Raw genomic sequence first — 26,987 nt, forward strand, 5'->3', positions numbered from 1 at the left:
TTTTTGATATTTGAACTGTGTACATGTAATATAAATACGTTACTTTATCATATTTCATTATGTAAATTGTAGCAATTCTGTACAATTGTTCTGGTGATATAATAAGAAATATATTGGCATATTTTGGCAAATATATTTGTAACATTATTTCATTATTTTCTTATAAACTTACAAAAAATACTATTGTAAAAAAAATTTTAACTTCAATTAAGGATTGTACCAATCCAAAAAAAGAAGTGAAAAAGACATAACTAACAAAAAGAAAAGTATCCAAACTCGTAAACCGGCATTTCTCTGAATTGCTTGACGAATTTGTTCATTTGCATTTTTAACATTTTCGGTTGATCCTACAACTGTTGTCATTAATTTATCTAAATCACGATCTTGAGTCAATACTTTTTCAGTAAATATCTCCTGTAATTCTGCTATATGAATAACTTTACTCTCAATTTGCTTCACTTCTTCAGTTATGGTATTCAATTCTTTGTAAAGCACTTCATTTTCAGCTTCAAACATCTGAATGTCTTCTTTTGATAATTCTTCTTCATAAGACATAGAATTAACATCACCATTCATCTCTTGCACCTTCAAAGGACTTGAATTTGATGAAGAAGAATTTTTCTTATCACTTGAATCATTACTTGTACTAGTGGAGGGTTTATTCAAACGACTGTCAATAGATTCCGATTTTGTATTCAATTCCAATTTTGCTAATGATCTTAATTCCATTGATTTCTTAACACGGATTGCTTTTTGTTCAGAGTAGATTTTACAAACACTTTTCAAATATTCTTCTATCAAGAAAATCATAATCTCCAAGTGTTCATGGTTTTGTTGTGATACTTCTAGACTTGCAATCTCTCTTTTTAATTCTTTTGTCATCTGAGAGCATGTTGTAATGATTGTTTGAACTTTACTGTCAATTTCATCTCGTTCAGCATCACTCATACGACTTATACTGCTTAAATGGCCAGAAAAATTTAAATAAGCTGCTCTATTTTCTAACAAAAATTGCTTTAGCTCTGTTATTTGTGTGACAAGCCCATGAGTTTTTTTACGCATTGCTGATTCAATCCGTATTTGTCTTAATGGAGGTTTGGTTTTATTGTTGTTTAAACATTCTTGACGGAGACTTACTGTTTTTACACTTGCTCTAAACAATGCACTGACGTCCATGGTTAATTTAAGTCAATATACCGAATTATCTACAAATAATAAAACACATTCTACATTATATGAGGTTAGTTGAATTAATTAATAACATTATAATTTACTTACATTAAATAATTATTAAATAAAGAAGTCTAATGGTAATTCTAATAGTTATTTTCTTAATTAATTAAAAACATTTCACTTATTTAATAAATTTTGTAAATACTTTCAAATATTTTACAATCATGCTTATTCATACATATGTTTTTTTAAAAATTGTTCTATTCGAAATTGTTATAAAAAAATAAAATAATCAGTGATGTCAACAATGTCGTTAAAATCACGGCCAAACAACCAACTTATGGACGCATCCAAAATGATGAACACTTCCGAAGCGTCTAGAGCGTCTAGAGTCACGGACAGGACCACCTGGTCCGCCATTTTGTGAACTCAGCAAACATTTCCATAGTGGACGTGATCGTGTGCGTATCGTGTTTGTTAGTGATCATGATCTTTGCGCAAATTATTGTTGATTTAAATTAAAATCGTGTTACTAATTTGTTCTCTGATATTTCAAAATTATTTTTACGTAAAAATAATTGAAATATTACTAACGTATTATAAATAAATAACGATTTAAAAAGAAACGTATTAGAATAAAGCCAGACAACATGGCTGAAGTTGACGCGAAAATAAATATGTCTCTTGGTAAGTGGTCCAAGTACCGAAAATTTTTAAATACCTGCAATTTAATACCTCCGTGAGCGTACGGTACTATATCGTTTTACTATTATCGATTATCATACAACAGAATACTAAATATTTTATATGTGTAATACTACATATCTTTATTTATGCTAATCAAACGGCAGGAGGCCGTGAGCATGACCAGATACCTAATAAAGGCATAAAAGTGTGACACCAAAACAGATAAGTTATAATGTCGTAGTGTGGATCTGATGATGATGACAATAATCAATCAATTAATCAAAAGAAGTATCAATATCGATTACAAGATAATTATCTAGTTTAAAAACGACATAATATGGAATACATGGATGGGCCGTAATTACTCAAAATGTCTTCAACCATGCACTATTTGAGATATATATTTTCCGCGAGTGCATAACAATGTTTTTACATTGTTCATTGGTTATTTCACCAGTGTAATTATCTATTTTATTTACTATAATAACATATCCGATAATCCTGGGGAATATTTTTGTATATGCTATCACTTATTTGAAGGGTTACATGAAAAATACTTACAAAAATATTTGATACTTCAAGGTTTAAAAATCAATCAATAAAAAATAGTGAAGTGCATGATGAGTAAAGATATTCCAAATTTACTTATTTATGAGGAACATAACCCCAAGGATATTTTTTCGTTTAAATTCTTTATTTATTAAATTTATTGTAGAGACCGTACGCTCACATAGAGTTGTACACCAACCCATGACCGACAAGACCATGAAAACCATTTTTATTCCTTTTAAGATGAAATCATAAAGCTGGAGCGCAAGGAAAAAAAGAAAAACTCAAACGGCGTCAGTGGAAAGAAAATAATCAAGAGAAACATTAAAAAGAATGTTGGAAATGCACAATCTCGAAGCCCTAATAAATCATTCAACACAAATTATAAGAAAAATAAAAAGAACACTGCTGCTAATGCAATTAAAAAACGAAATCAAAATTGGAGATTCCAACGACAGAATGGACGTCAAACATCAAACGTTGGTTTCGTTGGTAAACGTTATAAACAACAAAATGGCGTTACCAAACGTACCAAGAATGGAATTAGTATAAATAAAAACATCAAACAACAACTCACAAATAGAGACAGTGGCATAATCTTTCGTCGTACTAAAACTCCGAAATTTGGATTAACTCGTTCAAGAAGTCGTAATAATCTTGCGTCAAATACTCTCAAAAATTTAACTACAAACAATCGAGGACTTAAACGAACAAATAGTTTACCAAATCTTCGTGATCCGAATTCTGTTCATAATCGTCTGGGATATCAAAGTTTAACTCAAGTTGCCTACAGAAATCGTGTTAAGCGAGCTAAAAAACTTTTACTTCAACGACAGAATAAACAAAAGTTGTTATCTGATGATCAAATGGTAAGTAGTTTTAATTTCATTATTATTTTGAAAAAAGTAATACTTTTACACAGAATAATATTAATAAATAATTTTGTTGATCAATAGCTATACCGTCCTGCTAGAGGATTAACCAGTCTTCAACAACGAGCTTTGGAGCGTCATCAACAACAGCTCATGACTTCTCAGAGGAACATTGGCACTGGAGGACTTCGATCTGATCAAATCCTTCGGTCACAAAGGCGTGCACAGTATACTCAAAAACTCATGAGAATGAAGTAAATAAAAAGATTCTATGAGCTATCGATTTGAAAAACAATTAAGATCATCCATTATTGTGATGATATTTTTATAATTATTTATTTTTAATTAAAAAAACAAAAACGATTGTTCTTGATATTAATATAATTGTTTTTTTTCTAGTGCTCCTCGAAGAAATCCAAATAACAACGTCAATTTTATGTGTACTTTAAAACAAGTCTATGATAATCATCCAAATTTTAATCCACATCTTAATCGCAATATGAATAACAATCTTCGTCAATTACCACGAGGACGATCACCTTACCGCTCAGAAATGCAAAATTCAGTAAGTAAAACAAGTTTATTTTTAAATATTCATTTTTTTCCTTGAACCTGTTGAAATATTTTTGTACACTGCAAATAAATTCATACATATTTAATCTTTTTATTTGAAAAGTAAATGTTTATTTAAGTCATTATTATAAATGCGCTTTTTTTCTTTTCAGATGGCACGAACATCTCAATTCATGAGACCACGTTCACGTTCACGTTCCCGATCCCGTTCTCGTATTCAGCCATCATCATCAATGCAGTCCAACATCAATGTAGATGATCGTACATTCAGCCAAGTTATGTACAGCGTATCAAATAATTTAGGAGTCACTGAAAGAACTCTTAATGATAGATTTAGTTATTAACAATATTTCAAAACTATACTATTGAATACTGCATAACGGAAGTAATAAAAATAAAACCGAAATGCAGAGATTCAAGATGTGCATATACATACATATAAATATTAATTGTTGTGTGCTGTTTAATGCACAAATGTAAATTCATCGATATAAATCACACGGTAAAACACAATAATATTATTCATTAATTTAACATCAATAGAAAATTTGTAATTGATCATAATGTCATTTAATTATTATTTCACGATTACTCAGATAGTCGGTAAACTATGTATTTTTTTTTTGTGTAATTATAGACATCTTTAATTGATAGAATAATTGAAAATACTTATTACCTATAGTAAAATCACTGTTATGATTATAATTTTTTGTATTTATCGTAATTTGTAGATTAATTGCTGTATTGATAATTAGAAAATTTATATTATTTTCATGGAGTGAAAATAAACTAAACCTTGGAAAAAAAAAATGTATTTTTCTTGAAATATCGATAACATAAACAGTCATTAATCAATGTTTATTGTAGAAATAAACAAAAGTGTAAAATAACTTTATCAATGTTATATCAACAGAGAAACTCAGGCGTTTTTTTGTATCTTCCACGTGTCTATTGTGTGCTCGTGTGATAAGACAAACATCAAAATAGATTCTTGAGTGTTTCCCATCATGTGTAAGTATAGAGTTGAAGCATGTATTGTGAATCAGCGACACTGACACATAATTGATTGTGTTCATTCGTGTATTTATACACGAGTAATACACATACGAGTATATATTACACTATAGTAGAAGAGGAAAAAGAACCAGCTGACAATCAGTGACAGCAGTCCATTCCACCGCTACACAAAGATGGCTACCATGTTGTCTCGAACAATATCAGTTGCTGAAAATCTCGTTCGTTTAAACAGTTCTAAGGTAATTATCCATCTATTTTGATATTATTTAATATTTTTGATAAATACATTATTATTATAACCTTGAATTATTGAAGAATAAAGCGTAAATTAAATAATTAGATCATAGTTATTGTGTTAAGATGACCGTGCGCCATATTAGATTGTGTCAAGTCCGCTAAATTAGACGCCAGGGTCAGGCAATTTGAAGCCAAAGTTTTGGCTCATCAAAAACATTGCATACATGACCTTGTTTTAAATTATAACAATAAATTATTTCTTATATAACATTTCAAAAATTATATTTCTAACCTTCTAATCAGTTTCATTTATAATTTTTGTCAAATCGATGGTTTTCTCATGTAACCGCGTATCTCGAAAATGATTACTTTACAGAAAATAGAAAAACCTAAGTAATTTATTTATCCTTTTTGTTAAAAAATTAATATTTCGTATAATCCAGTATTGTACTTTCCACTTGATACTCTATTTGAAATATAAGTAAATTTTAAATAGATTTACATAATAAATTGAAAATTTGTAAAAATTTACTTACGCGGTGGCGTCAGAAAACCATTGATATCTAATAATACGAAGGTCAATAATCAATGACGTATTCTAAACTATTTCTTATTTTTACAGAATATTAATAGAATTTTTTTATCTGATAGATTCTCTCACGAACAAATGGCGTAACAAAACAAGCCGTTAGAAATTTAAATGTTCATGAACATATTTCTTATTCTTTACTTAATGGAGCTGGTATTCCAACTCCTAAATTTGGAGTTGCACGAACTCCTGATGAAGCAGCTAAATTTGCTGCTGAACTTAATACTAAGGATATCGTCCTCAAGGCACAGGTTTTGGCTGGAGGACGAGGCAAAGGACATTTTAAAGATAGTTCCTTAAGTGGTGTCAAAATGTGTGAAACGTAAGTAGTAAATGTTTCTGAATGATAAGTTGATGATTCAAGAAATGTTTCTATGTATTTTATATTGTAATACAGACCAGAAGAAGCCAAAACCTTAGCTGCTGGAATGCTAGGAAAATTATTAATTACAAAACAAACTGGCGAGGGAGGCAGAATCTGCAATGCAGTCATGGTAGCCCAAAGAATGTTCCCTCGTAAAGAATATTATCTTGCAGTGATGATGGAACGAGCTTTTGGAGTAAGTAAGCAAAAGTAAATGAAGAGAATCAATGGATAGAAATCAGTATTTAATAGATCTAATTATATGAATTATCTAGGGCCCAGTTATTATTGCTTCAAGTCAAGGCGGTGTAAATATTGAGGAAGTAGCTGCAACAAACCCTGATGCTATCATGTATGAACCTATTGACATCAATAAAGGCATTACAAAAGAACAAGCTGGTCGTATAGCTGAGAAACTGGGTCTAGAACATGTCAAAGATTATATTGCTAATATTATTCTCAATTTATATGATCTTTTTGTCAAAAAGGATGCTCTTTTACTTGAAGTTAATCCTCTTGCTGAAGACATTCAAGGAAATTGTAATAATAATTTTTAGTGTTATCATAATATAGACTAAGATAAATAGTTGATTAAGTAATATCAACTTTTAAAAAATATATCTTTATTTAATTGCAGACTTTGCCCTCGATTGCAAGTGTAGATTTGATGACAACGCAGAGTTTAGACAGAAAGATCTATTCGCTCTTCGTGATTGGAGTCAAGAAGATCCTAAAGAAGTTGAAGCGGCCAAGTTTGATCTCAATTATATTGCTCTAGATGGAAATATTGGCTGTATGGTAAACGGAGCAGGTCTCGCTATGGCTACCATGGATATTATTAAATTACATGGTGGAGAACCAGCCAACTTTCTTGATGTTGGTGGCGGAGCTACTACCTCAGCTGTTAAAGAAGCTTTTAAAATTATTACGTCCGATCCAAGGGTATAAATTACTCAACTATTTTTTAGATTTTTATTTTTATTCAATTAAAATTATTCTAATAATTTATTTATTTAGGTGCATGCTCTACTTGTTAATATTTTCGGTGGTATTATGAGATGTGATGTTATTGCTGAAGGAATTATTGCTGCTACAAAAGAGCTTGACCTCAAAATTCCTGTTGTTGTTCGGCTCCAAGTAAGAATTTTATATTAATTTCGATTATCAAGCTCTATTATTTTATTTTTAATTATTATTATTATTATTTTAGGGAACAAACGTAGATGAGGCGAAAGCTTTGATTGCCAATGCTGGATTGAAAATTGTTCCAGTTGATGATCTTGATGAAGCAGCGAGAGTTGCAGTCAAATTATCAACTATAGTAAAATTAGCTCATTCGGCAAATCTTAGTGTAAATTTTGAAATTCCACAAATTTCATAAAATAATTATAATTAAATTAATTAATTGAAATTTAAGCAAAAATGTGGATTTTTGGGAAACTAAACAAATCGTTCTATGTGATATAATAACTGAGAAGATGAAAGCTAACTATAATAATAATTTCAAATTAACATGCTGAATTGAATATGTCCATTAAATTATTTTTTTTGAGTACTTTTTATTGATGATGAAAAAAAAAGGAATTATTTTTTTTAATCAATGTATTGCAAATTTATTTATAAATTATATAAGGACACATTTTTAGCTAATTTACAAAGAATAAATGTAGTTTTAATTTTTAATGTATGGTAATAGTTTCTAGATCAAACGATCTGCGACTCAGTATTAAAAAAAAAAAAATAAGATTTTCCTCATTAACCGTTGATTCTGTTAGCGTATAAAAAAACAAAACAAAATTTTAATTATTTCAAAAAATTAATTAAAACAATGTATGTAACATGTATATCTATTGTTTTCTATTATAGTAATCATTTTAACTTAATCAATTTTATTTGTCTATTTTATTATTTATTATTATTATTGAAAAATAAAATAAATAAATAAATAATGTTTAATTTTTTAAAAAAGTACAAGATATTCAATAATTATTTTTTAATGAATATTTTTAACCGTTTTCCTATATGATTGCATGCAAGTGCAATCAATACAATTGCATATAGTTGAAGTGGCTTTTACAATTATCGATAAAATAGTTTTTATGAAACAATTTAGAGTTATCATTCAAGTTTGACACCGGAAAAGAAGAAGAAGGATTCAGTCACACCTGATTATTTGTCAATAACATAATAATAAATATCTCAAGAACATTTCAAGAATACTTATATTTAAAAATGTTTGTTTTTTTCGATATATTCGTCCTGAAATTTTTCCCTTTTTATTATTTAACTTTAATTGAAGTCAAAAATGATTTGAAAGCGTAAATGTTTTGAAATGAAATTATTTTGGAGTAAAAATTAATTCAAATAATGATACTTTTAAAATGTAAATAAAATATTTATGTATCATAAAAAGTTTATCTTTTTAACAGAAATATTTAAAAAGAAAAAACAAATAAAAGATTAAAAACGTTTTTGGAGCTTTTATCATTCAATCACAATCAGATGGGCTTCCAAAAACAATAGTGAGTAGCACTTATTAACCAGTTTTTATTTTACAAAAATAGCATTGAGAATAAAATAACCTTCAATTATGTCATTCAACAGATTAGGATATTATTTACAAGGACCTTTCCTAGAAGTCTCAATATTGGGAAAGAGGTCTCATCAGGTAGTATGATATTCTTTCAAAGTAAATTTTAGAATAAAATTTTCATGGTAGGATGTACTAAATTTTCTTAGCAGAAAGCTATAAAATTTATTTTAAAAAACTACTATCAATTAATTAAGTGCTTCTTTTTAAACAATTATAATTGTTTGAAAAGAAGCACTTAATTAATCGATAGTAATTTTTTAAAATATATTGTATAGTTAGTTCTACTTCAAGGTAATCTCTAGATATTGCATTTCCGATAGAAAAACTTATCATCATCTTCAATTATTTAAAATCATCATGAAAAGTTAATTGAAACACTAATTAAAGTGTTATTAATTTTTTTTTACTCTATCTAGTGAAAAATAGTATACAAATCTACATGCAGAAGAAAATTTACCTTACCCTGATGGTTTATGTCAATTATTAACTAATGAATAATAAATATAATAAGATATAAATAATCGTAAATAATAAAATAATAAGAGTTGCAATTGGATTAATTTCAGCGTTTACTTTGAGTCATTTTAGGATCATTTTATCTAAAATCGACTATGAATAAACCGTTAGAATGTGCGATTTATCAATTATGAGTCAACCATTTATAAACGATTGCTTAAGAGTCAATTATTGATCAATTAAGCTTTTTATTAACTTGTAATAAACGTATTATTTTATTGATTGGCTTAATTGTAGTTCAGAGTTATTTTTTGCAACCGTTGCTTTATATTTTTTTGAAAAAAAGAAAGATTGCATTACGATTAACAATTGTTTAAACGTTAATTATCAATTAACTTACCATTTTTTATGCACATTGTGACCGTTTTTCCAAAGTTAATAAAAAGTTCTTTTAAATCCATTAGGGTAATGAATAACATATAAAAATATATACATATATAAATATTAACTTAATTATAATTATAATTATTGTATAAAGCATGTGGACGACAGTAGTTGTAGTTCTTAAATAAATGAAGAGATGAATTATTTATTAGAAAACATTATTCAATGTTTACATTTCAATTTTCATTGTTGACACTAATTGTTTTTTTCTTCTTTCTATTCTTTAATCTTTGATGAGTTATGACTCATCAAGTTAAAAATGTTATGTTGAAAATGGATTTTAAAAACATTTATTAAAAATTATTTCAATTGTTAGTAATTAAAACAAAATGTTAAAAAGTAAAATAAAAATTTATTTCATTTTCAAATTAAATATTACTTTAACTTATCATTAATGTTCTAATGAAAGATGATCAAGCTTTCATAAAAATATCAATTGATTTTTTTAGTCAGTCCAAGGTAATTGTATATTAAACTTACTTTTTCGGAATAATCATCAATTAGTCTTTTAATTAATCAATGATAAAAAAAAATTATTACTCCAAAACAACGTATGTGAATTGTTATTCTAAAAATAAACGAATAATTCCAGATCAATCAAAGAATATGATATTGAAAAGTATTGAGTATAATAGCAGATAACTATGTATCAATGATGATATAATTTAAAAAAAGAAAACAAAAATCGTTATCAAATATCTACAATCTTAGATACCGATAAATTAATTGAGACAAAATGATTTTACTGTAATGATAATAATAATAATCATTCCAAAGTCTTTAATAATGAAACATGATGCAATGATAAAAAATTTGCATAGAATAAATTCAATCAATCAACTGCGTTTTAAAAATCTTTGACCACCAAGCTACTGAAATTCCAGGTTTTATTTTATTTATTGCAAGTATCAAAATAACTTTTTGATTTTCCTAACTTCTCATGAAATTACTGTGTAGTTTTACATCTAAAAATAATTATTTACTATAAATAATATTACCTATTTTTTTTAGCAATGTGCTAAAAAATATTCTCCATGTGTATCTATTTTTGAAGATGATCCAAGATGATACAGTATATCAATAAATGACGATGTACTCCACTTGTGACGCATTACCCACTCTCCAAATCATTCTAAGGTCGCCAAGCTTATTGAAAACCACGTCTGTCACTTGATTATAATACATTGTCAGTAGTATTTGCAATAATTCTGTGTAGAGTGTTTGATGACATTTATTGTTAATGTAATTCAATCCATTAATTGAAAATATAATAATGGAAGTGAACTTACCAATCATTTTCACAGCTGTTGTGGGATTATTAATCATCTATTACTATGTTATTGAAAAGCGATTTTCAAAATATGGAATACCTTATCAACATCCATTGATATCCTTCTATTACACTATTCTGGTAACTTTAAAAAAATTCTCATTTATTTTGAACATGCATCAGTTATATTATATTGATGAAAAAGCAAAATACGTTGGGGCATACGACCTTTATAGACCAATGGTTCTGATTCGAGATCCAGAATTAATCAAAGACGTAACAGTGAAGCATTTTGAAAATTTTGTAGATCGTCGTGTGTTTATTGATGTTGATGCAGATCCATTGTTTGGAGGTAATCTATCAGCATTGGGTGGAGATAGATGGCGAGAAGTAAGAAATTTATTAAGTCCAACTTTTACATCTAGTAAAATGAAGACAATGTATAAATTAATGTCACAGTGTGCTGAAACATTTACTGATTCGTTAATTAAACAATCAGCCAAACAAACTGACTTTAATTCTAAAGATATTTTCAGTTATTATACTAATGATACTATTGCTACGTGTGCTTTTGGAGTATCAGTTGATTCAATGAAGGATCCAGACAATGAATTCTATCGCTTCGGTAGAAAAGCTACGAATTTTGAGTCATTTAGTATGTTTAAACTTTTGATATATCAATTATCACCAAAATTATACAAATTATTGAAATTAGAAATCATTCCAAAAGATGTTGAACGATTTTTTTATCAACTAATTCGTGATACAATAGCTATGAGAGATGAAAAAGGTATTGTCAGACCTGATATGTTACAATTGATGATGGAGACCCGTCATAATAAACCAGGAAGTAAAAAACCAGAATTGACAGTTGCAAATATGACATCACATGCATTTATTTTCTTCTTTGCTGGATTTGAATTAATTTCTAATCTCTTGTGCTGGGCAGTTCATGAGATTGCGTCTTCTTCAGAAATTCAAAAGAGGCTACAAGAAGAAATTGATGATGTTTATCAGCGATGTGATGGAGAACCCACCTATGAAGCCATCAACAGTATGAAATATCTTGATGCTATTATTGATGAGGTTTTGAGATTGTATCCAATCAGTGTAATGACTGATAGAATGTGTACTAAGGAATATGAATTACCTCCTGCTCTTCCTGGAAGCAAACCATTTGTATTACGAAAAGGTGATTCGATAATGATACCAATCTGGGGGCTACATAAAGATCCAAATTATTTTCCAGAGCCAGATAAATTTTCACCCGATAGATTTCTGGATGAAAATCAACAAAATATCAATTCATTAACTTACATACCTTTTAGTGTTGGACCTAGAATGTGTATTGGTAATCGGTTTGCACTTTTGGAGTCTAAAGTACTTCTTGTTCATCTTTTCCGTACGTGTAATGTTGAACCTTCAGAAAAAATGATTTTGCCAGCGCAAATTGATTGGACAAGCATGAATTTGATGGTCAAAGGTGGATTTTGGATTAAAGTTCAACCCAGACAGTTTTAAAGCAATTAATTGTTTATCTGTTTTGATTATTAATAAAAATGTTAAAACTTTTATATTTATATGTCATTCTATTTGTGATGTAGAAAAGAATAAAAATAATATATTCAGACTGAAATTATAATTTAAAGAAGGTTATTAGGCTTCAATTGATTAGAATTATAAGATTACAAACTTAATTATAAGTTTAAACTTTTTACCAATAATTTGTTTAGCTAAAAAATTATACATTAAAAAAATATATTCTTTTTACTGCTGTACAAAAACTTCTGATCATTTGAGATTTTCAAGGCGATGTAACTAATAATTAAAATTTATTTATAAATAATAAATCTTCAGAAATAAGTAATAAGTACTTTGAATAATAACATTAATTTATCATGTGAAAAACATTTTGTTAAATAAATATAAAAATTTTATAAAGTTTGTAGAAATTAGAAATAATTTTTATCAGAATTTTTTTATCTAACAAAAGTCTTAATGATTCAATTGAATTTCCGTGGAATTATTGCACAATAAATGATTATGTTATCGAGAGCCAGATAGATAAAAGTTAAACAATAATAAATAGCATAAACATACACTTCAAGAGTATCAAATAGAATCCTGTTTCCAACGAAGGTAATCAAAAGCACATTTTGGTTTGAAGATTCTGCAGATGTAATCTCTTTTATCAACAGAGGTTATTTCACAAGTCCACATACAGGTCGATAGATAAAATTTCACTTTCTTTATCAAAACAGAATAAAAGGTGAGAGAATGTAGACATGATTTATTATGATTAATTATCTTGTTATTTATTTATACGACATATGTTTATATTCTGTAAAAAATGTATTCAAGATTGATGGGTTAATATGTAAATTAAATTTACCCTCTTTTTACGGTACATCAGGATAATTACATTGTAAAAAAACTGGTGTCAATTTATCCTACATGGCTGATTATTGAGTTGTTTAGTTGCAAAACCTTCAATCATATTTTTTTCTATAGGATCTTTTGTGCATTACTACTTAAAGAGTGCATTTTAATGGCTTTTAATTTTTAATTCTTGACTTGTTATTCATTTTTTGAAGTGTTGAAAGAGTACTTAACACTTACTGATGGGCCAAATTTAAAATAATAGAATAATGCTTTCTCATAATAATCTAAAATCTACAAGAGAATAGCAGGATGATAATAAAATAACCCTGCTAAAATTAAAATACCTATTAATATTATAATATTTTTCATTTTACTACTTACTTTCTTATTATCCTGCATAGTTTAGATGTTAAATAGTTGACGAAAAAAAAAAATAATTGACACATTCACATTTCCTGATATCTATAAAAGGCATTCAATCCACTTTACTACAAAATCAAATTTTTTTCTTCATTTCTAGTTTCCTTATACAAACAGAATAGCAATCTACAAAACTAGCTTCACATCTTGGTTCTTCCCCGATCAAGCTACTTTTTTGTTATCATTGGAATTTTTAAATTTAAATTTTAATCATCAGGTAAGTTTTCTTATTCAGTATGCTTTTTTATTGGTTGCATTATATATTAAGGAAGTATTTTTTCTTTGAACAGATTCGATGCAAATATTTTATATGATAATATGTATATTGGTGCGTCAAAAGTTGGGCACCATCCTGGATCCAGGCGGCCTCCATTCAGAAGGTCGACAACTCAAATCGACTGTCCGGCAACAAAAATGATTTTTCGCAAAGGTGATGATATAAAATGTAAGCTGTGTCTTTAAATGTACAGAAGTGAATTTCACTTTCAGCTTATAAGACTTAATCATCTAGCATCTAATAATTCACCATGAATTTATTTTTGATTTTCTTTTTATTCTTTAGTGCTTATATTAGTGATTTTTCTGTGATATCGACTCCAGTGCCAATTGGTTTCCTGTTTCCAGGACCTTCATCAGACGATTGTGAGACATAAATAATTTTTAAAAAGTGTTTCCTTTTAGAAGAATTTTAATTTTTCTTAGTATGGGATATTTTTTATCTTCATAACTGGAATGTTTTAAAATTATTAGTTTAATTAGGAGTTTATATATCGTTATTATTGATGTAAATAATTAAAATAATTACAAAAATATCATTTTAAAGAAAGCAGTTAAAAATTAAACTTTTTACAACTTTAAAATGACTTTTATTAGTCTTCTTTACAAAGGGCTTGTTAAAATGAGAGAAAAAGTTTTTTTTCTGGTTTCTTTCTAGAGTTCTGGAAAGAAGAGTAATAAAAACATTCCTTGAACTTAATGGTCCATACTTATGCTATGCGAATTTAAGGAAGAATATTCTTTTCACCAACTTACTGAAAGAAATATTTAAGAAAAAGCACAAATTACAATGAAGATTCTTTTTGTTTTTTTTTATTAAATAAAAAGAGTATGATTTTTTAAAATGTTTTTAAGTGGATAAATTTGAGAAATTTGATTGTCATGATGATGAAGATTAATTTTTTTACAACAATCTGAAATTTCAGTGCAGTATAGAATATCAAGTTAAAAAGAAAAAATGATAAAATCAGATTCTTTTAAAAGGACACGCAAACATTTTTCCGAATTCATGACTAATTCATATAAACAGCAAACATTATAAATTTTTACTTTCACGACAGATCCTTTAAATCGGTATGAAAGTGGTCCTCAAGGCCGGCACTTGTTTCACAAGAAGAAACATCATGGGTTTCCAGGAGGTCATGGCTGCCGAGGTCACGGTTGTGGTGGAGGCTACGGGTTCGTTGAACGTACAATGCTAATGAACTCTTTTCTTCTTCCTCCATATACAGTATATACATACTTGTTTTTCGTCTCCCTTTCTTCAACACACACACACACACACACACATCTATGTACTGATGTGGTCTTCTGTTAATCTCCAAATATGTTCCCTCTGGCCATTCACATTATCCTGTTTTTTAGATGGCAGCCGGACTACGAGGGTTATTACCCAGACAATCAGCCTGGTGGCTCCTTCGCCACAGCATCCGCAGGATCCCTTGGCCCTTCCCCTTATGGAGGCTCAGCCAGCCAAGCCAATGCTCAAAGTGCGACTTTTAACTTCGGACCTATTTCAGCATCTTTCAGCAATGCTCAAGCATCATCTGGTGGTTATTCTAGTTTTAAAAAATAATTTTATATAAATAAATACATTTGCATAATTATTTTTTTTAATCTTTTTCGAGGGTTAAATCTTTTTATTTCATCAACTCTGAATTAAGATTAAAGTTTATTTTGACAGTAAATGAATGCATTTGTCTGAAATGTTGAGACCTGAGGGTCAATGTACTTGGGGAGGAGTTATCTTCACAAATGAAAGAAAAAAAATATATTAAATAAAATGAGACACGTTATGAACTTCATTATAATTTATAACAAGATCGTTTAAAATTAAAAAAAAAATGGGTCTAATTAAATATAAAATATTACATAAATTTCATGTTAAATTTATTTTAAAAGGTTTGTTTTAATGTCTTTTAATTGTCAACTGATTTATTTTTTACTTTCTATGATAATTTAATTAAATAATCAATTTAATGAGTACATATATTAATAAATGTTGTAATAAATTCTAAAAAAATGAGATATTAACAAATATTAAGTAGTATAACTCAATATTTGACATGATTTTATTTTTATTATGTTTAAAATAAATTAGAATTAATAATTTTCTAATCAAGTGATTATGTAAATTGCATATTTCTAATGCAATTAATTATCATTAAAAAATTAATTAACAATTGAAGTAGAAAAAAGAATCAAATGTTTGTAGATATATGTATAGTAATCAGATGAGCATGATGTATTTGGTAAGTCCAGTATCAAAACAAGAATAATAAATCAGCAATGGATGACAAGATTTATCTCATTTTTCATAGATTCACCTTAGGGATTCATCTATGTAAATATGTCAGCAGTGTTGATTTACGTATTCTTTAAGTTAGCAAGAATGTGAGAGTTGTTTAATAGCCATGATATTGTGTTGTCGTGAATCCAGACTAAAGCGAATGCAGTTTTTTCGTCTGGACGTGTGAAAAGAAGGACAAAGAAAAAATGAATCTTTTTAGTTCTCAAGCGATCAGGCCGCAGACGGCCAGACAGCCAAACTCGTTTTAAAGGGATGTGAGAGAGGGTAGAAGGAATGGATTGAATATTATCTTTTTCACTACGAGACGATATATATGAAATACGAAAACAGAAGAGCGAAAACGATTGCATCAGGATTCTCCAACCAACACTACACTATAATTTTGTGTTAAATCTACTGTCTAAAAATGAATCAGTGAATATTCACTGCTTGGAGTGGTTATGATAGCACCAATTTAAACACTGATGGTTTTAAATCAATTGTATGGCTAATAAATAGCTGGAAAGGAGTTTTTTTCTCGGAAAAATTGTTTAAGAATTTATAAGGTGACTAGATGAAATACTTTTTTTTTTAGTAGTAGTTACTATCTAGGAGTTGGACAATTTATTAAAACTGCACAAAAAAATGCATTGAAATATTTAATGATAAAAAGTAATGAATAAATTTAAAATCAAGGCAAAGCCTAATGAATTTAAAAAACAATCTATTCTTTCATTAAATACTTGTCTTTATTTTAAAATAAAGACAAGTATTTAATACTATTTAAATATTATAATATTTAAATAGTATATTTACACCATTCTGAGTGAAAAACCTTTAAAAATGTAAAATGTCATTTTCCCAAGTTTAATTTTCTTTAAATTGTTTTAAAGAATTTGTTGTATGTACTTTTTTATTAATTAATGTAGTAATTTCAACTGAAAAGTGACCTCTCCCCCACCACACTGATTTCTCATTGCATTCAATAGTTTCTAGCCCTGACGAAAAAAACCAGTTTTTAGTTGGAAAATTATGTAATTATGAAGAATATAAGAGTATTTATTGTATTTATTGATAAATATTTCTCCAAAATAAGATTTTTTTAATTAAAACAAATTACTGATCAACAATGAGGACACTGACCTTGATACGGAAATTAAAACCCAACAAATTCGTGAAAAATAACCTAAATTTTATGTGGATTGACACCTTATGGTTTATGAGTATTCATTTTAACTACGGTGAATAATGATTTAATTAATGACATTTAATCAATAAATTTGTGAACTTGAACATCAACTTGCTACATCAATTTTGTCATTTCTTTCACAGGAAGACCTGTTCTAGATTCCTGTGAGGTGATAGGTATGTTCAATTTAACCCCTGCTCTTTTCTGGGTACCCTCAAGATATTCTGCTTTGCTTTTAAACATAAAAGCATCAATGTGATGAGATTTTAGTATTCTATTCACACTTTTTTTTTTAAAAATAGGTCTCCAAGTGTTAACCTGCATATTCATCAAAGTATTATGAGCCATCCATTGGAAATAAGTTCAAAAAATGGTTCCAATAATCTATGAAATGATTATGATATGCTCAGCCATTACTTTGATTGATTTACAGACGAGGTTATCTTTGTTTCTCGCATAATAATGATGTTTCAAATAAAATGTATAAATAAATTTAAAAACACATCTCTGAGATTACTTGAAGAGAGTATACAGCAGCTCTTTGTCCGTATTCACTCACCAGATGTTCTCGAAAATAAAACTTGCAGAAGTCGACTACTGCATTATTGCAATGAAAGGAGATGGAAAGAATTAAATAAGGAGAGAAGACGATACAGAAAAAAAGGAAAAGAGAAAAAATAGACGGCTCAAAAGGGTTAAGAAGTAAAAAGGGCTCATATGAAAGGTAGTTTAAGTGGATTGGAAGAAACTCAGACATTAAACAATGCTAAAATTATTCATATTATAAAACTCTTATTTTTTTTCTATTAATTCTTCTTAACACTGTAATTGTTGTGCTAAAAAAATACATTTATTGATTATTTTATTGACTATAATTGACTTTAATGTTAGTGACTTTGCTGTTGGTTTGCTATTAAATATTGTTCCACGTATTCCATTCAATTCTATGTCTGCAATTAGAGGATTCTAGGAGAAGAGTGCCAAGCTTTATCTAACAATATGCAACAATCTTAAACAAACATTCCTAAATGGTATTGACTAATAAGTTGCACCATGTTCTTTAGCAACCTAATATTCTTTGAACTTTACATTAATGAATAAATTTTAGTCTTTGATGTGACTCCAAGCTGAGAACATTCTTGATCACAATGTCGTTGATAAAGATTTTATTGCTCTTAATTTTATGGAAATCTAGTGATGCCTTGCTTATCAGACCTATCAATGTTTATCAGAACATCATTGCTGATATGCATGAAAGGTATAAATTTGATGCTCTAACTTTACTCCATGGTCATACACATTACAATCCGTATGAAGGTAAATTTATTTCAAAGTTTGTTAAGAATAGTTTGATATTGGTATAAAATAATTGATGTTAATGGAGACATCTTTTAACAGACATCGAACTTGCTACAAAAGTGGTGAAACTTCAAATTCATTTTGCTAGACTTTTGATCCCCACCGCTGTTATGAGCATAGAACTTTTTAAAATACAAGTACGTATGTATTATATCAGGAAAAAAAATTATTCGTTACTAAAAGAAGATAAATATTTATTTCTCCAGAAAATGCCACGTATGAATGACTTTCAAAAACCTTTCTTCGTTTTTCTGAATGATTTTGATGATTTAAAAAATCAATTAACTCCAGTAAGTATGTATTAATATAATCATTATTGATAATTATTTTTTCTTAACTAATTATTGTATAACAGGAACTTCTTACAATGATGGCACATCCAGAACGAGTTTCATTGATTTTCTTCAGGGATAAAACAAAAGCAGAGAAATTTTTTGAAAACATGTATATTCCACTCAATTGTCAATTTATGGTATCTCAGAGGAACCAAAGTGATGAAAAAAATGAAATTATTACTGAAGTTTATCGATTTTCTGAGCATGATAAGTTAAAGCAAGATTTTTTGACATTATGGAATCCTGTCACTGGCATGAAACTACCTAAAATGTTTCTTCATCATCGACGAAAAAATTTCCGTGGACATAATATCAACGTTGGTTGGGTAATTTGTGATATTTCATTCATTCTACAATCAAAAAACTACTCACACAAATAATATTAATCTAATTTCATATTATTAATGTTAGGTAAAAGATTGGTTTTTGAGAAATCCCCTTCATCCTAATAAGGTAGAAAATGGTATTGGTATCTACATAATCCGTGCATTGCAAAAAGAGACTGGAGTGAGGTAAGAGAATAATGAATAAAAAAAAATTCTTTTACTTTATTTATTGATGAGTTTGAAAAAATCAATTTTACAATCTTTAATATTATTTTTATGTACTTCTAGTGTTACATCTCATAAAATACAAAAAATGGGTACTTGTTATGACAATAACACTTGTACTTATGCTGTTAGCAAATTAGTCTCAAAGGAACTTGATGTCATTGGCCAACCAGTATCAACTTTTCGAAATTTCATTTCTAATAATTACGTGGATTGTTCAATGACATGTTTTGTCGCATGGTAATTCATTTTTGATTTATATTTTGATTGAACAAAGTATTTTCATAAAACAAGGTCAATGTTCCAATCGTCGTTCATGAACTTATTTTCGCTCAGTAAATTTTATTTGGTAATTAAAAAATATTTTCTTCCGAAATGTTGATCATAAAAAATGTTGTGGTATCTTCGTATTAACTCATGAATATTCAACCATTAAAAAATATAATCATGTATCCTTTATAGAAGGAAAAATTAATTTTAAGTTTACTGAGCGTGAATAGGTTCATGAGCAACAATCAGGACAATGACTTTAATGCAGCGATTTATTAATAATTATTCATTGTACTTAGTAACAAAATATACTACCAAAAACCTCCAAATTCATTCAAGTGGGTAACATATAAAGAATTACTACAACATAATGTATGGCGAGCTCTGGGGATCCATATGTTGATGACTAGTATAACAATTATATTCATCGAATATAAGCAAAAAGTGATATTTTTGGGAGAGAAATTCAAAAATATAATACCACTAAATGTGCTAGATATTTGTTTCCGAGTATACACCATGTTGACTAATCAAAGTAAAAATAACGAACGAAAATAATGAATGAATTTTATTGAACATTTTTCTTGTTTTTTAACCAGGTGTTCCATATTCTAAATATAATCCAATTCAAATACTTCAATTTATTACTTATGTGCTATTTATTGTTATATATGCAGTGTACTCTGCTAAACTGGTAAGTTTTTTAGCAGCTGATCGAGAAGAAATTCCATTTCAATCAATGACAGAATTAATACTGAACTCAAGTTATAAATTGGGATTAGTTAAAGATTCGGAAATTTATTATAGAGCAAAGGTAAATTATTCTTAAGTGATATGTAAAAATTAAATTAAATCTTTAATTCAATTATGTGCTTAAAAGGAATTAATGAATATACCAAAGTACAAAGCTACAAAAGAATATTTCCTTGATAAATTTTTTTTTACACGTAATTCTTGGGAAGGATTCTATCGTTTATGTGAAAATCAAAAAGATGCCTTTATTGAATTTGATTTTTTTGCGAATTTTTTTAAAAATATTGTTAATAATTCATGTGAAATCAGAGAAACAAGTAATGTGCCATATCATTTTTCTTTTATTTTTCAAAAGAATAGTCCTTTGAAACGCTACATAAATCGAATGTAAGTATTTATAATACAATTTTTCAATTGAATTATTCAAATTAACATTAAAAAACTAACAATAAATTTAAAATATTAATCATTTTTATATTATATTTTTCAGCATTATCAAATTCAAGGAATTTGGAATATATAAACCACCGCCATTCTATTTCAAAGAACAATTAGTAATAAATAAATATAAAAAAGGTTATTTACTTTTATAGTTGGATAATAATAATTTTTTTTTATTCATTGCAGTATCCAAAATCAGTCTCAGCCATTGATATGCCTCATGTTCTTCCTTCATTTATTTTTCTTACAATTAGTATGCTACTAAGCATTATAATTCTATTTTGCGAAATAAGTGTACATAAATTGAAATTAAAACAATATAAGCCAGCAAAATCAAAAAGAATTTGTAATATTATAAAATCGCCATCAAAAGGAATTCATAAATTACGTCGTAGATTACTTAAAGCTAAACACAGGAGAGATAATAACAGATACAATCGTCGTCACTAATGATAAGATGTAAAAAAAAAAGATATTTAATTCTCAAGTATATTTCTTGCTTTTTAAAATTAACTATTTGGTGTAATTTAACATAATGAGTGAAAATATGTTTCATTATTTGCTGTGATGTGCAATAATTGTTCTTTATCGATTTCAAAACACGTAATTAAGTGTTGTTGATAATAAAGAGTTGATTAAATTAAAAGATATGTATTTATTGAACTCATATGTATTTATCTTGAATGATTGCCTTTTTTTTATTTTTAAGAATTTAAATTAATTATATAATTATTTATTAGTTATGCGTCATCATGCTAAGTGAATATATAATGTCTTATATTGAATATAATTTCAACTTTTGTCACTGTGTTGTGTCTGTTTCTTTTTAATCCGCTTATGCTTTACATTGCCCTTCTTCACCTTTTCGAGTCCGGTTCTTCCCTTTTTCTTATCTTTTTTTTACCAACCAATTCTTCGGTCTCTATTGCAGTTTATAAAATTTTGCATTTTCTGAACATTTCGTGGGCGAATTCTATATACTTTCTAATTTGTTCATTTTCTATTCCATTTGATCTTTTCATTAATTCATTGCCAATAAATATACCAGACATTTTAACTTCTTAATCACATATTAAAAAAATCCAATTATATTGAAACAATTTTAAATCAGATACAGGATTATTTTTTTTTATCTCTAGTGTATTGATTTATTAATAAAGCAAGTTCAACTGAAGTCAATTGCTTGTTTTCTATAAAAAGTTTTACTTCAAGTTTCAACATAGCCTGAAGTTACTTAAATTCCATATCAACTTTCAAAAGACAATTTTCTCTATGTTCAGCTACATGTAATCCATCATGATTGTATAATGATAATAATAAAATAGAGAAACTATGGTGAGATTTAGTTGTATGAAGTGCAAATGAGGCAAATGTGTAAAAAATCGTTGGGCATCATTTACAATCATTGATTCTCGATACTCCTATATGAGAGGGTTACGGCCCTGTCAGCAGGTAAACCAGTCCTTGGTCCAGGAGGCGTCGAACAAAACGAAAGAGGAAAAGGGAAGGCGACGAAAAAAATGAAATAGAAAGTGGTCCGTCCGGTGCAACAATCTACAGTCTGTGTGAAGTTTTAAAGCACTCTTCCGAACCTTCTTCAAGCTCCTGTTGGTGAGTTGAAACCTTAGGTATAGTCGCTGCAGGGAAGAGAGTGATCCCGTAGGCTGCATCACAATCCTGCTCGCATTTCTCGTGCGGTTGTCGTCTCGGAAAGTATCTTCGGGGTAGTGTCGGTGAGCAGACATTTCTCATACACTTTTATATTATCTTCATCATCTCTTCTCAATAAATTTCTTCATTTCTTTTCTCTTCTTCTTTTTTAAATCATTTAATTAATAATTATTTTATTTCCTCTCTTCAAATTAATAACTTGAATAATTATTTCTTTAATACTAGTATTTAAGTATATTATAATTAAATAAGATCTTGAACTAATCTCTCTTATATCTTTATCACGCAACCAACGTCATCATGAATGACCTCGTGAATTTTCCACTTTTTACTCTCACTTTGTAGTTGCCTACTAAGTCGTGATTTACGCATTAGCAGTTTGATATTGCTTTTTTTTTATTTACTTTGGTACAGGATTTATCTTTGTTTGATAATTGATAATTGTGATTTTTTTTAAGAAAAAAAAAAGAAAAAAATCCTTTAGGCCATCCCGACATTTATCCCGAAATGGCGCACCTTTCGGCTCTTCTGATGATTACATTGGCCTGCATAATCGTCAACGTCCAGGGTCAACAACCTGTCAATAAAAAACGTGAGTAGTCATCCGTTAAGTTACGAACAGGACTTTTTAGTAATTTATTTAAATAAGTTAAAAAAAGATTATCATCAATTTTTTTTTAAAGTTCAAACTATTTATTCTTAGAATAGTTAATAGAAATAATTATTAAGATCATTAAAAGGATTTATAGAAAATTTTTATCGATTATTTGTTGAACTTACTTGTAATAGTGATTAATAAAAAGTTGAATAAATATTTTACAGTATTAATTGGTCAAGCTTTTGATGAAATAGTAGTCTCATCAGATCTGAATGTAAGAAGAAAATCAAAAGAAAATCGACAGGGAAAAGGAATCCTAACGAATGTTCCATCAGGAACTACTGGACCTCCAGGAAGATACACATCTGGAACAGCATTGAGACTTATATCCAGTGATGGTAGCCAAATTTCTCCTGAAACCAGACAAAGACGACAAATTTCAAGAAAGGAGTAAGTTAAAATTCATTTAGAGTCTTCAATATCATTCACTATTCAGAGAATGAATAAACTATAAAGCTTATTCATTAAAAAGTTTATTAATACACAACTTAAGAAAAAAATTGATAATTTTATTATTTTTTACATTTTGTTCTGAACCTAATGTTTATTGAAGACTTCAATAAATTCCTTATTTATAATTAAAACATGTTTAAGGAAAAAAAAAATGAGTTCACTTAATTAATTAATTGATTATTTCTGTAGTATGCATTAAATATATTTCTTTTAATTATTTAGATCAATTGATTTGGGAATTGCTGGATACTTACTAAAATCTAGAAGGCGCTAGTAGAAACAGACATAAAAATCAGCCTACTTGCGAGGACAACCGCACGACACTTACCACTTCATCTGTGATCACACGTTTCGGCCTACTTTCGGACTTTGGCTGTAACAAAAAGCACAATAAAATTAGCAGTCACATAAAAGCATCATTTCAATTTCTTACCCCTATTATCATCAATCCTTCATTCCACCATTTTTTTCTCGTTTATTTCCCATCATTACTTCAACAAATTGCACTTGAATTTTGCTTAATATGATTAACAAAAAATAAATAAAATAAGAAACAGAACTCGTGTACTGATTTTATCAATTCAATAGTCGTTTCTTGATACACGAGTATCTTAACTTTGTCTCCACACCTGTGACTATTTATTTAGATTTTCGATTAACACTATTGACTACTGATTAGTGTCTACGAGTTTTAGCTTACAATATTCTTCCTCTCCATTTATACTTTGTATAAAAAATCCATAATAGAGGTTGTCGACCTGAATAGGCTTTCTTTGCATATAGTATAGTTGATTTACACTTTATAGTATGAATAGAAATTGCAACTTGCCATTGTTTTTTTATTTTATAAAAATAAATTATTTAAATTATCATATGGTAATACCTTTAAAAAACAGGATAAAAGTTTTTAGAAGTTGGAGATGATCAAAAGCACTATTATTTTTGATTTTCTGCATTGAAGATAATTGATGTGGTATTTTAGATGTTGATGAAGAATCAAAATGACAGTTGAAGAGATACTATTCTATCAGAATATTGACAGTGATAGTTGCTATTATTGATGATTATTTAAGAATAACAAAAAATAATTTGCGTGCAAGAACTCCAGGTTCTTGGAATTCTCAGAGGGTTCTTCATTGAACACAACATCAAGTAAGCTGAGATGTACATGTGAGAAAAATATGGTAAGCCGCGTAAACGAATCAGACAAAGGAGATTCCATAAGAAAAATGGCCCAATGGACGAGAATGGAATTCCATTATTATGGGAATTGCATCATCGGGAGATAAAATAATTGAATATGGGACTGAAACATAAATAGAAATACGAGTTATTTTTAGGTTTATTATTATTAATAAATAAACTAGTAAAATAAAAAAGTAATAAAATAACACTGAAATATATTTATCCTTACTAAAGTCTAGCTTGAAAAATATTTTTCGTCATGCCTGCGCGGAAAGTTCACTTTTCCATTGGAGAGGGGTTGAACTTTCCACTCAGGTATGACGAAAAATTATATTCAGCCCTAAGGAGGACAATTAGACAAGCTTAAACCACGTGTTTACCCCCCTCGCCTTCGGCTCGGGTTGTAATTTTACACGTGGTTTGAGCTAGTCTACTTTTCCTCCCTAGGTGTGAAATATACTATTAATTCAACTCCATTAATTTTTTTATTATACTTTTTATGAATTTGAATATGAAAAAATCATAAAACACTTACACAAGTTCTTTACGAATTGTGAAATAGATTAGATACATTTTTATTTGACTAAAATATTTATTTATTAATACTTTGTTGAGAAATTTTGGTCAAATGAAGATTCGTTGATTTACATATGCATTTTTAAAGCTGAACTTACTAACCTCAAATTTTCCTCGTCAAACTGTGCATTTTTTATTTGTTTTTTTTTTACGTAAAAAATATTTAGGAATATATAGAAAAGTCATATATACATCGGAAAACAAAAATTGGTCATACAAGTGCAATAGTAATTGTAGAATAAATAATTTTGCAATGAAGGGCTCATGACAAGTACATCCGCCATGATACCTCGAAATTCACTGTAAAATTATTTATTCTACAATTATAATTACACTTGTACTATCAATATTTATTTTCTGATGTGTATACCACTTTTTTAAATATTCCTGAATATTTTTCACGTGAAAAAAACAAATAAAAAATACACAGTTCGACGAGGAAAATTTTAGGTGATTTGAGGTTAGTAAGTTCAGCCATTTTTTAATATAGCAAGCAATATTTTTGCAAAACATAACCTCATGTACGCATACATTTAAATCTGAGTATTTTTAGATATTTAAACTTTCATAATTAATATCTAAGCTTAATTTTAATTATTTCTAAAAGAAAAAAAGGTATGTTTTGACATTAATACTGAAAAAGTATAATCTGTGATGTTATTGAATATTTTTAACCTTTTTCTAGGTAAAATCAAAACATTTTATGATATCAAATAAAGTTGATTAATTATATTAATAAATTTTATTTAATTAAATCAAATCTTTTTATCAGTTTAGGTTTAATCAAATTGACTGATAAAATAAATCTTCATAAATAATGCAAACTTGAAGACAGAGATGATGAAGCCAGCTCTTTCAATGAATGATGAGAATGGAAAGCAATAAAACTACAAAATAGTTATTTTGAACAAGTTGAATTTTGACCGTTAACGGTATCAGCTGTTGACGATCCCAAGTGGTTTGACGTAATCAAGCATATACGAAGAGAGTTAAGCATATTTAATATATTAACATTATGTCAGGTGGTCGTCCGGACTGTTCGATATATGAGTTGGTCAGAGGCGACAATAATTCTTATGGGCCGATCAGAAGTCCGACTGAGTCCAGTGGCGGTGGCCGTTGATTTCGTGTCATGAATTCCTAATAGTTGATGTTCAAAGCTGTCTCTCAGTGTATCCGTATTCTTATTCATGCTTTTCAACAACTCGTTTCTTCAGTTCTCAAACTCATCCTCGGCAGTAACTTATCTGATATCTGCACATTTATACAGGAAAGCCTGTAAATTTATGACACATCTCAGAATGCAGGACATTAGACCCTTTGATCACGCCTCTGTATGCAATGATACATGAGT

At 28.3% G+C, this 26,987-nt stretch overlaps 7 protein-coding genes and 2 long non-coding RNA genes across 9 annotated transcripts; 8 read left to right on the forward strand and 1 right to left on the reverse strand.

Annotated features, from left to right (window-relative positions):
• Positions 1 to 5: 5 nt before the first annotated feature.
• On the reverse strand, positions 6 to 1,617 carry Syx18 (syntaxin 18). The gene is made up of 2 exons (XM_035084024.1): positions 1,279 to 1,617; positions 6 to 1,205 (listed from the first exon to the last, which is right to left on the reverse strand). Exon 2 carries the CDS (start codon positions 1,174 to 1,176, stop codon positions 208 to 210), a length of 969 nt encoding a protein of 322 aa, XP_034939915.1. The 5' UTR covers positions 1,177 to 1,205; positions 1,279 to 1,617; the 3' UTR covers positions 6 to 207.
• Positions 1,618 to 1,823: 206 nt separating this feature from the next.
• LOC118067348 (myb-like protein D) lies at positions 1,824 to 4,630 on the forward strand. The gene is made up of 5 exons (XM_035084023.1): positions 1,824 to 1,860; positions 2,653 to 3,278; positions 3,366 to 3,535; positions 3,681 to 3,846; positions 4,007 to 4,630. The coding sequence occupies exons 1-5, from the start codon at positions 1,824 to 1,826 to the stop codon at positions 4,196 to 4,198; spliced, it is 1,191 nt and encodes a 396-aa protein (XP_034939914.1). The 3' UTR covers positions 4,199 to 4,630.
• Positions 4,631 to 4,962: 332 nt separating this feature from the next.
• Positions 4,963 to 7,744, forward strand: LOC118067347 (succinate--CoA ligase [ADP-forming] subunit beta, mitochondrial-like). Its single transcript, XM_035084022.1, has 7 exons — positions 4,963 to 5,110; positions 5,760 to 6,019; positions 6,095 to 6,257; positions 6,337 to 6,601; positions 6,699 to 7,003; positions 7,079 to 7,198; positions 7,272 to 7,744. The coding sequence occupies exons 1-7, from the start codon at positions 5,045 to 5,047 to the stop codon at positions 7,440 to 7,442; spliced, it is 1,350 nt and encodes a 449-aa protein (XP_034939913.1). The 5' UTR covers positions 4,963 to 5,044; the 3' UTR covers positions 7,443 to 7,744.
• Positions 7,745 to 10,688: 2,944 nt separating this feature from the next.
• On the forward strand, positions 10,689 to 12,460 carry LOC118067321 (cytochrome P450 9e2-like). Its single transcript, XM_035083986.1, has one exon. The coding sequence runs from the start codon at positions 10,828 to 10,830 to the stop codon at positions 12,343 to 12,345; it is 1,518 nt and encodes a 505-aa protein (XP_034939877.1). The 5' UTR covers positions 10,689 to 10,827; the 3' UTR covers positions 12,346 to 12,460.
• Positions 12,461 to 12,790: 330 nt separating this feature from the next.
• Positions 12,791 to 14,065, forward strand: LOC118067340 (uncharacterized). Its single transcript, XR_004690372.1, has 3 exons — positions 12,791 to 13,093; positions 13,727 to 13,843; positions 13,917 to 14,065. It is a non-coding gene; the product is annotated as an uncharacterized lncRNA (long non-coding RNA).
• A 17-nt stretch (positions 14,066 to 14,082) lies between these two features.
• LOC118067339 (uncharacterized) lies at positions 14,083 to 15,691 on the forward strand. The gene is made up of 3 exons (XM_035084014.1): positions 14,083 to 14,268; positions 14,964 to 15,081; positions 15,268 to 15,691. The coding sequence occupies exons 1-3, from the start codon at positions 14,154 to 14,156 to the stop codon at positions 15,476 to 15,478; spliced, it is 444 nt and encodes a 147-aa protein (XP_034939905.1). The 5' UTR covers positions 14,083 to 14,153; the 3' UTR covers positions 15,479 to 15,691.
• A 1,319-nt stretch (positions 15,692 to 17,010) lies between these two features.
• Positions 17,011 to 18,128, forward strand: LOC118067330 (uncharacterized). Its single transcript, XR_004690369.1, has 3 exons — positions 17,011 to 17,433; positions 17,525 to 17,557; positions 17,684 to 18,128. It is a non-coding gene; the product is annotated as an uncharacterized lncRNA (long non-coding RNA).
• A 401-nt stretch (positions 18,129 to 18,529) lies between these two features.
• Positions 18,530 to 20,736, forward strand: LOC118067345 (uncharacterized). The gene is made up of 9 exons (XM_035084020.1): positions 18,530 to 18,698; positions 18,780 to 18,877; positions 18,947 to 19,030; positions 19,096 to 19,401; positions 19,487 to 19,587; positions 19,690 to 19,866; positions 20,196 to 20,431; positions 20,496 to 20,590; positions 20,704 to 20,736. Exons 1-9 carry the CDS (start codon positions 18,530 to 18,532, stop codon positions 20,734 to 20,736), a joined length of 1,299 nt encoding a protein of 432 aa, XP_034939911.1.
• Positions 20,737 to 23,225: 2,489 nt separating this feature from the next.
• Positions 23,226 to 24,285, forward strand: LOC118067342 (uncharacterized). The gene is made up of 3 exons (XM_035084016.1): positions 23,226 to 23,353; positions 23,584 to 23,809; positions 24,095 to 24,285. Exons 1-3 carry the CDS (start codon positions 23,269 to 23,271, stop codon positions 24,144 to 24,146), a joined length of 363 nt encoding a protein of 120 aa, XP_034939907.1. The 5' UTR covers positions 23,226 to 23,268; the 3' UTR covers positions 24,147 to 24,285.
• Positions 24,286 to 26,987: the final 2,702 nt, after the last annotated feature.

This window comes from Chelonus insularis, unplaced genomic scaffold (assembly GCF_013357705.1).
Source record: "Chelonus insularis isolate UGA/USDA-ARS -01 unplaced genomic scaffold, ASM1335770v1 contig_378_pilon, whole genome shotgun sequence".
Taxonomy (NCBI): Eukaryota; Metazoa; Arthropoda; class Insecta; order Hymenoptera; family Braconidae; genus Chelonus; species Chelonus insularis.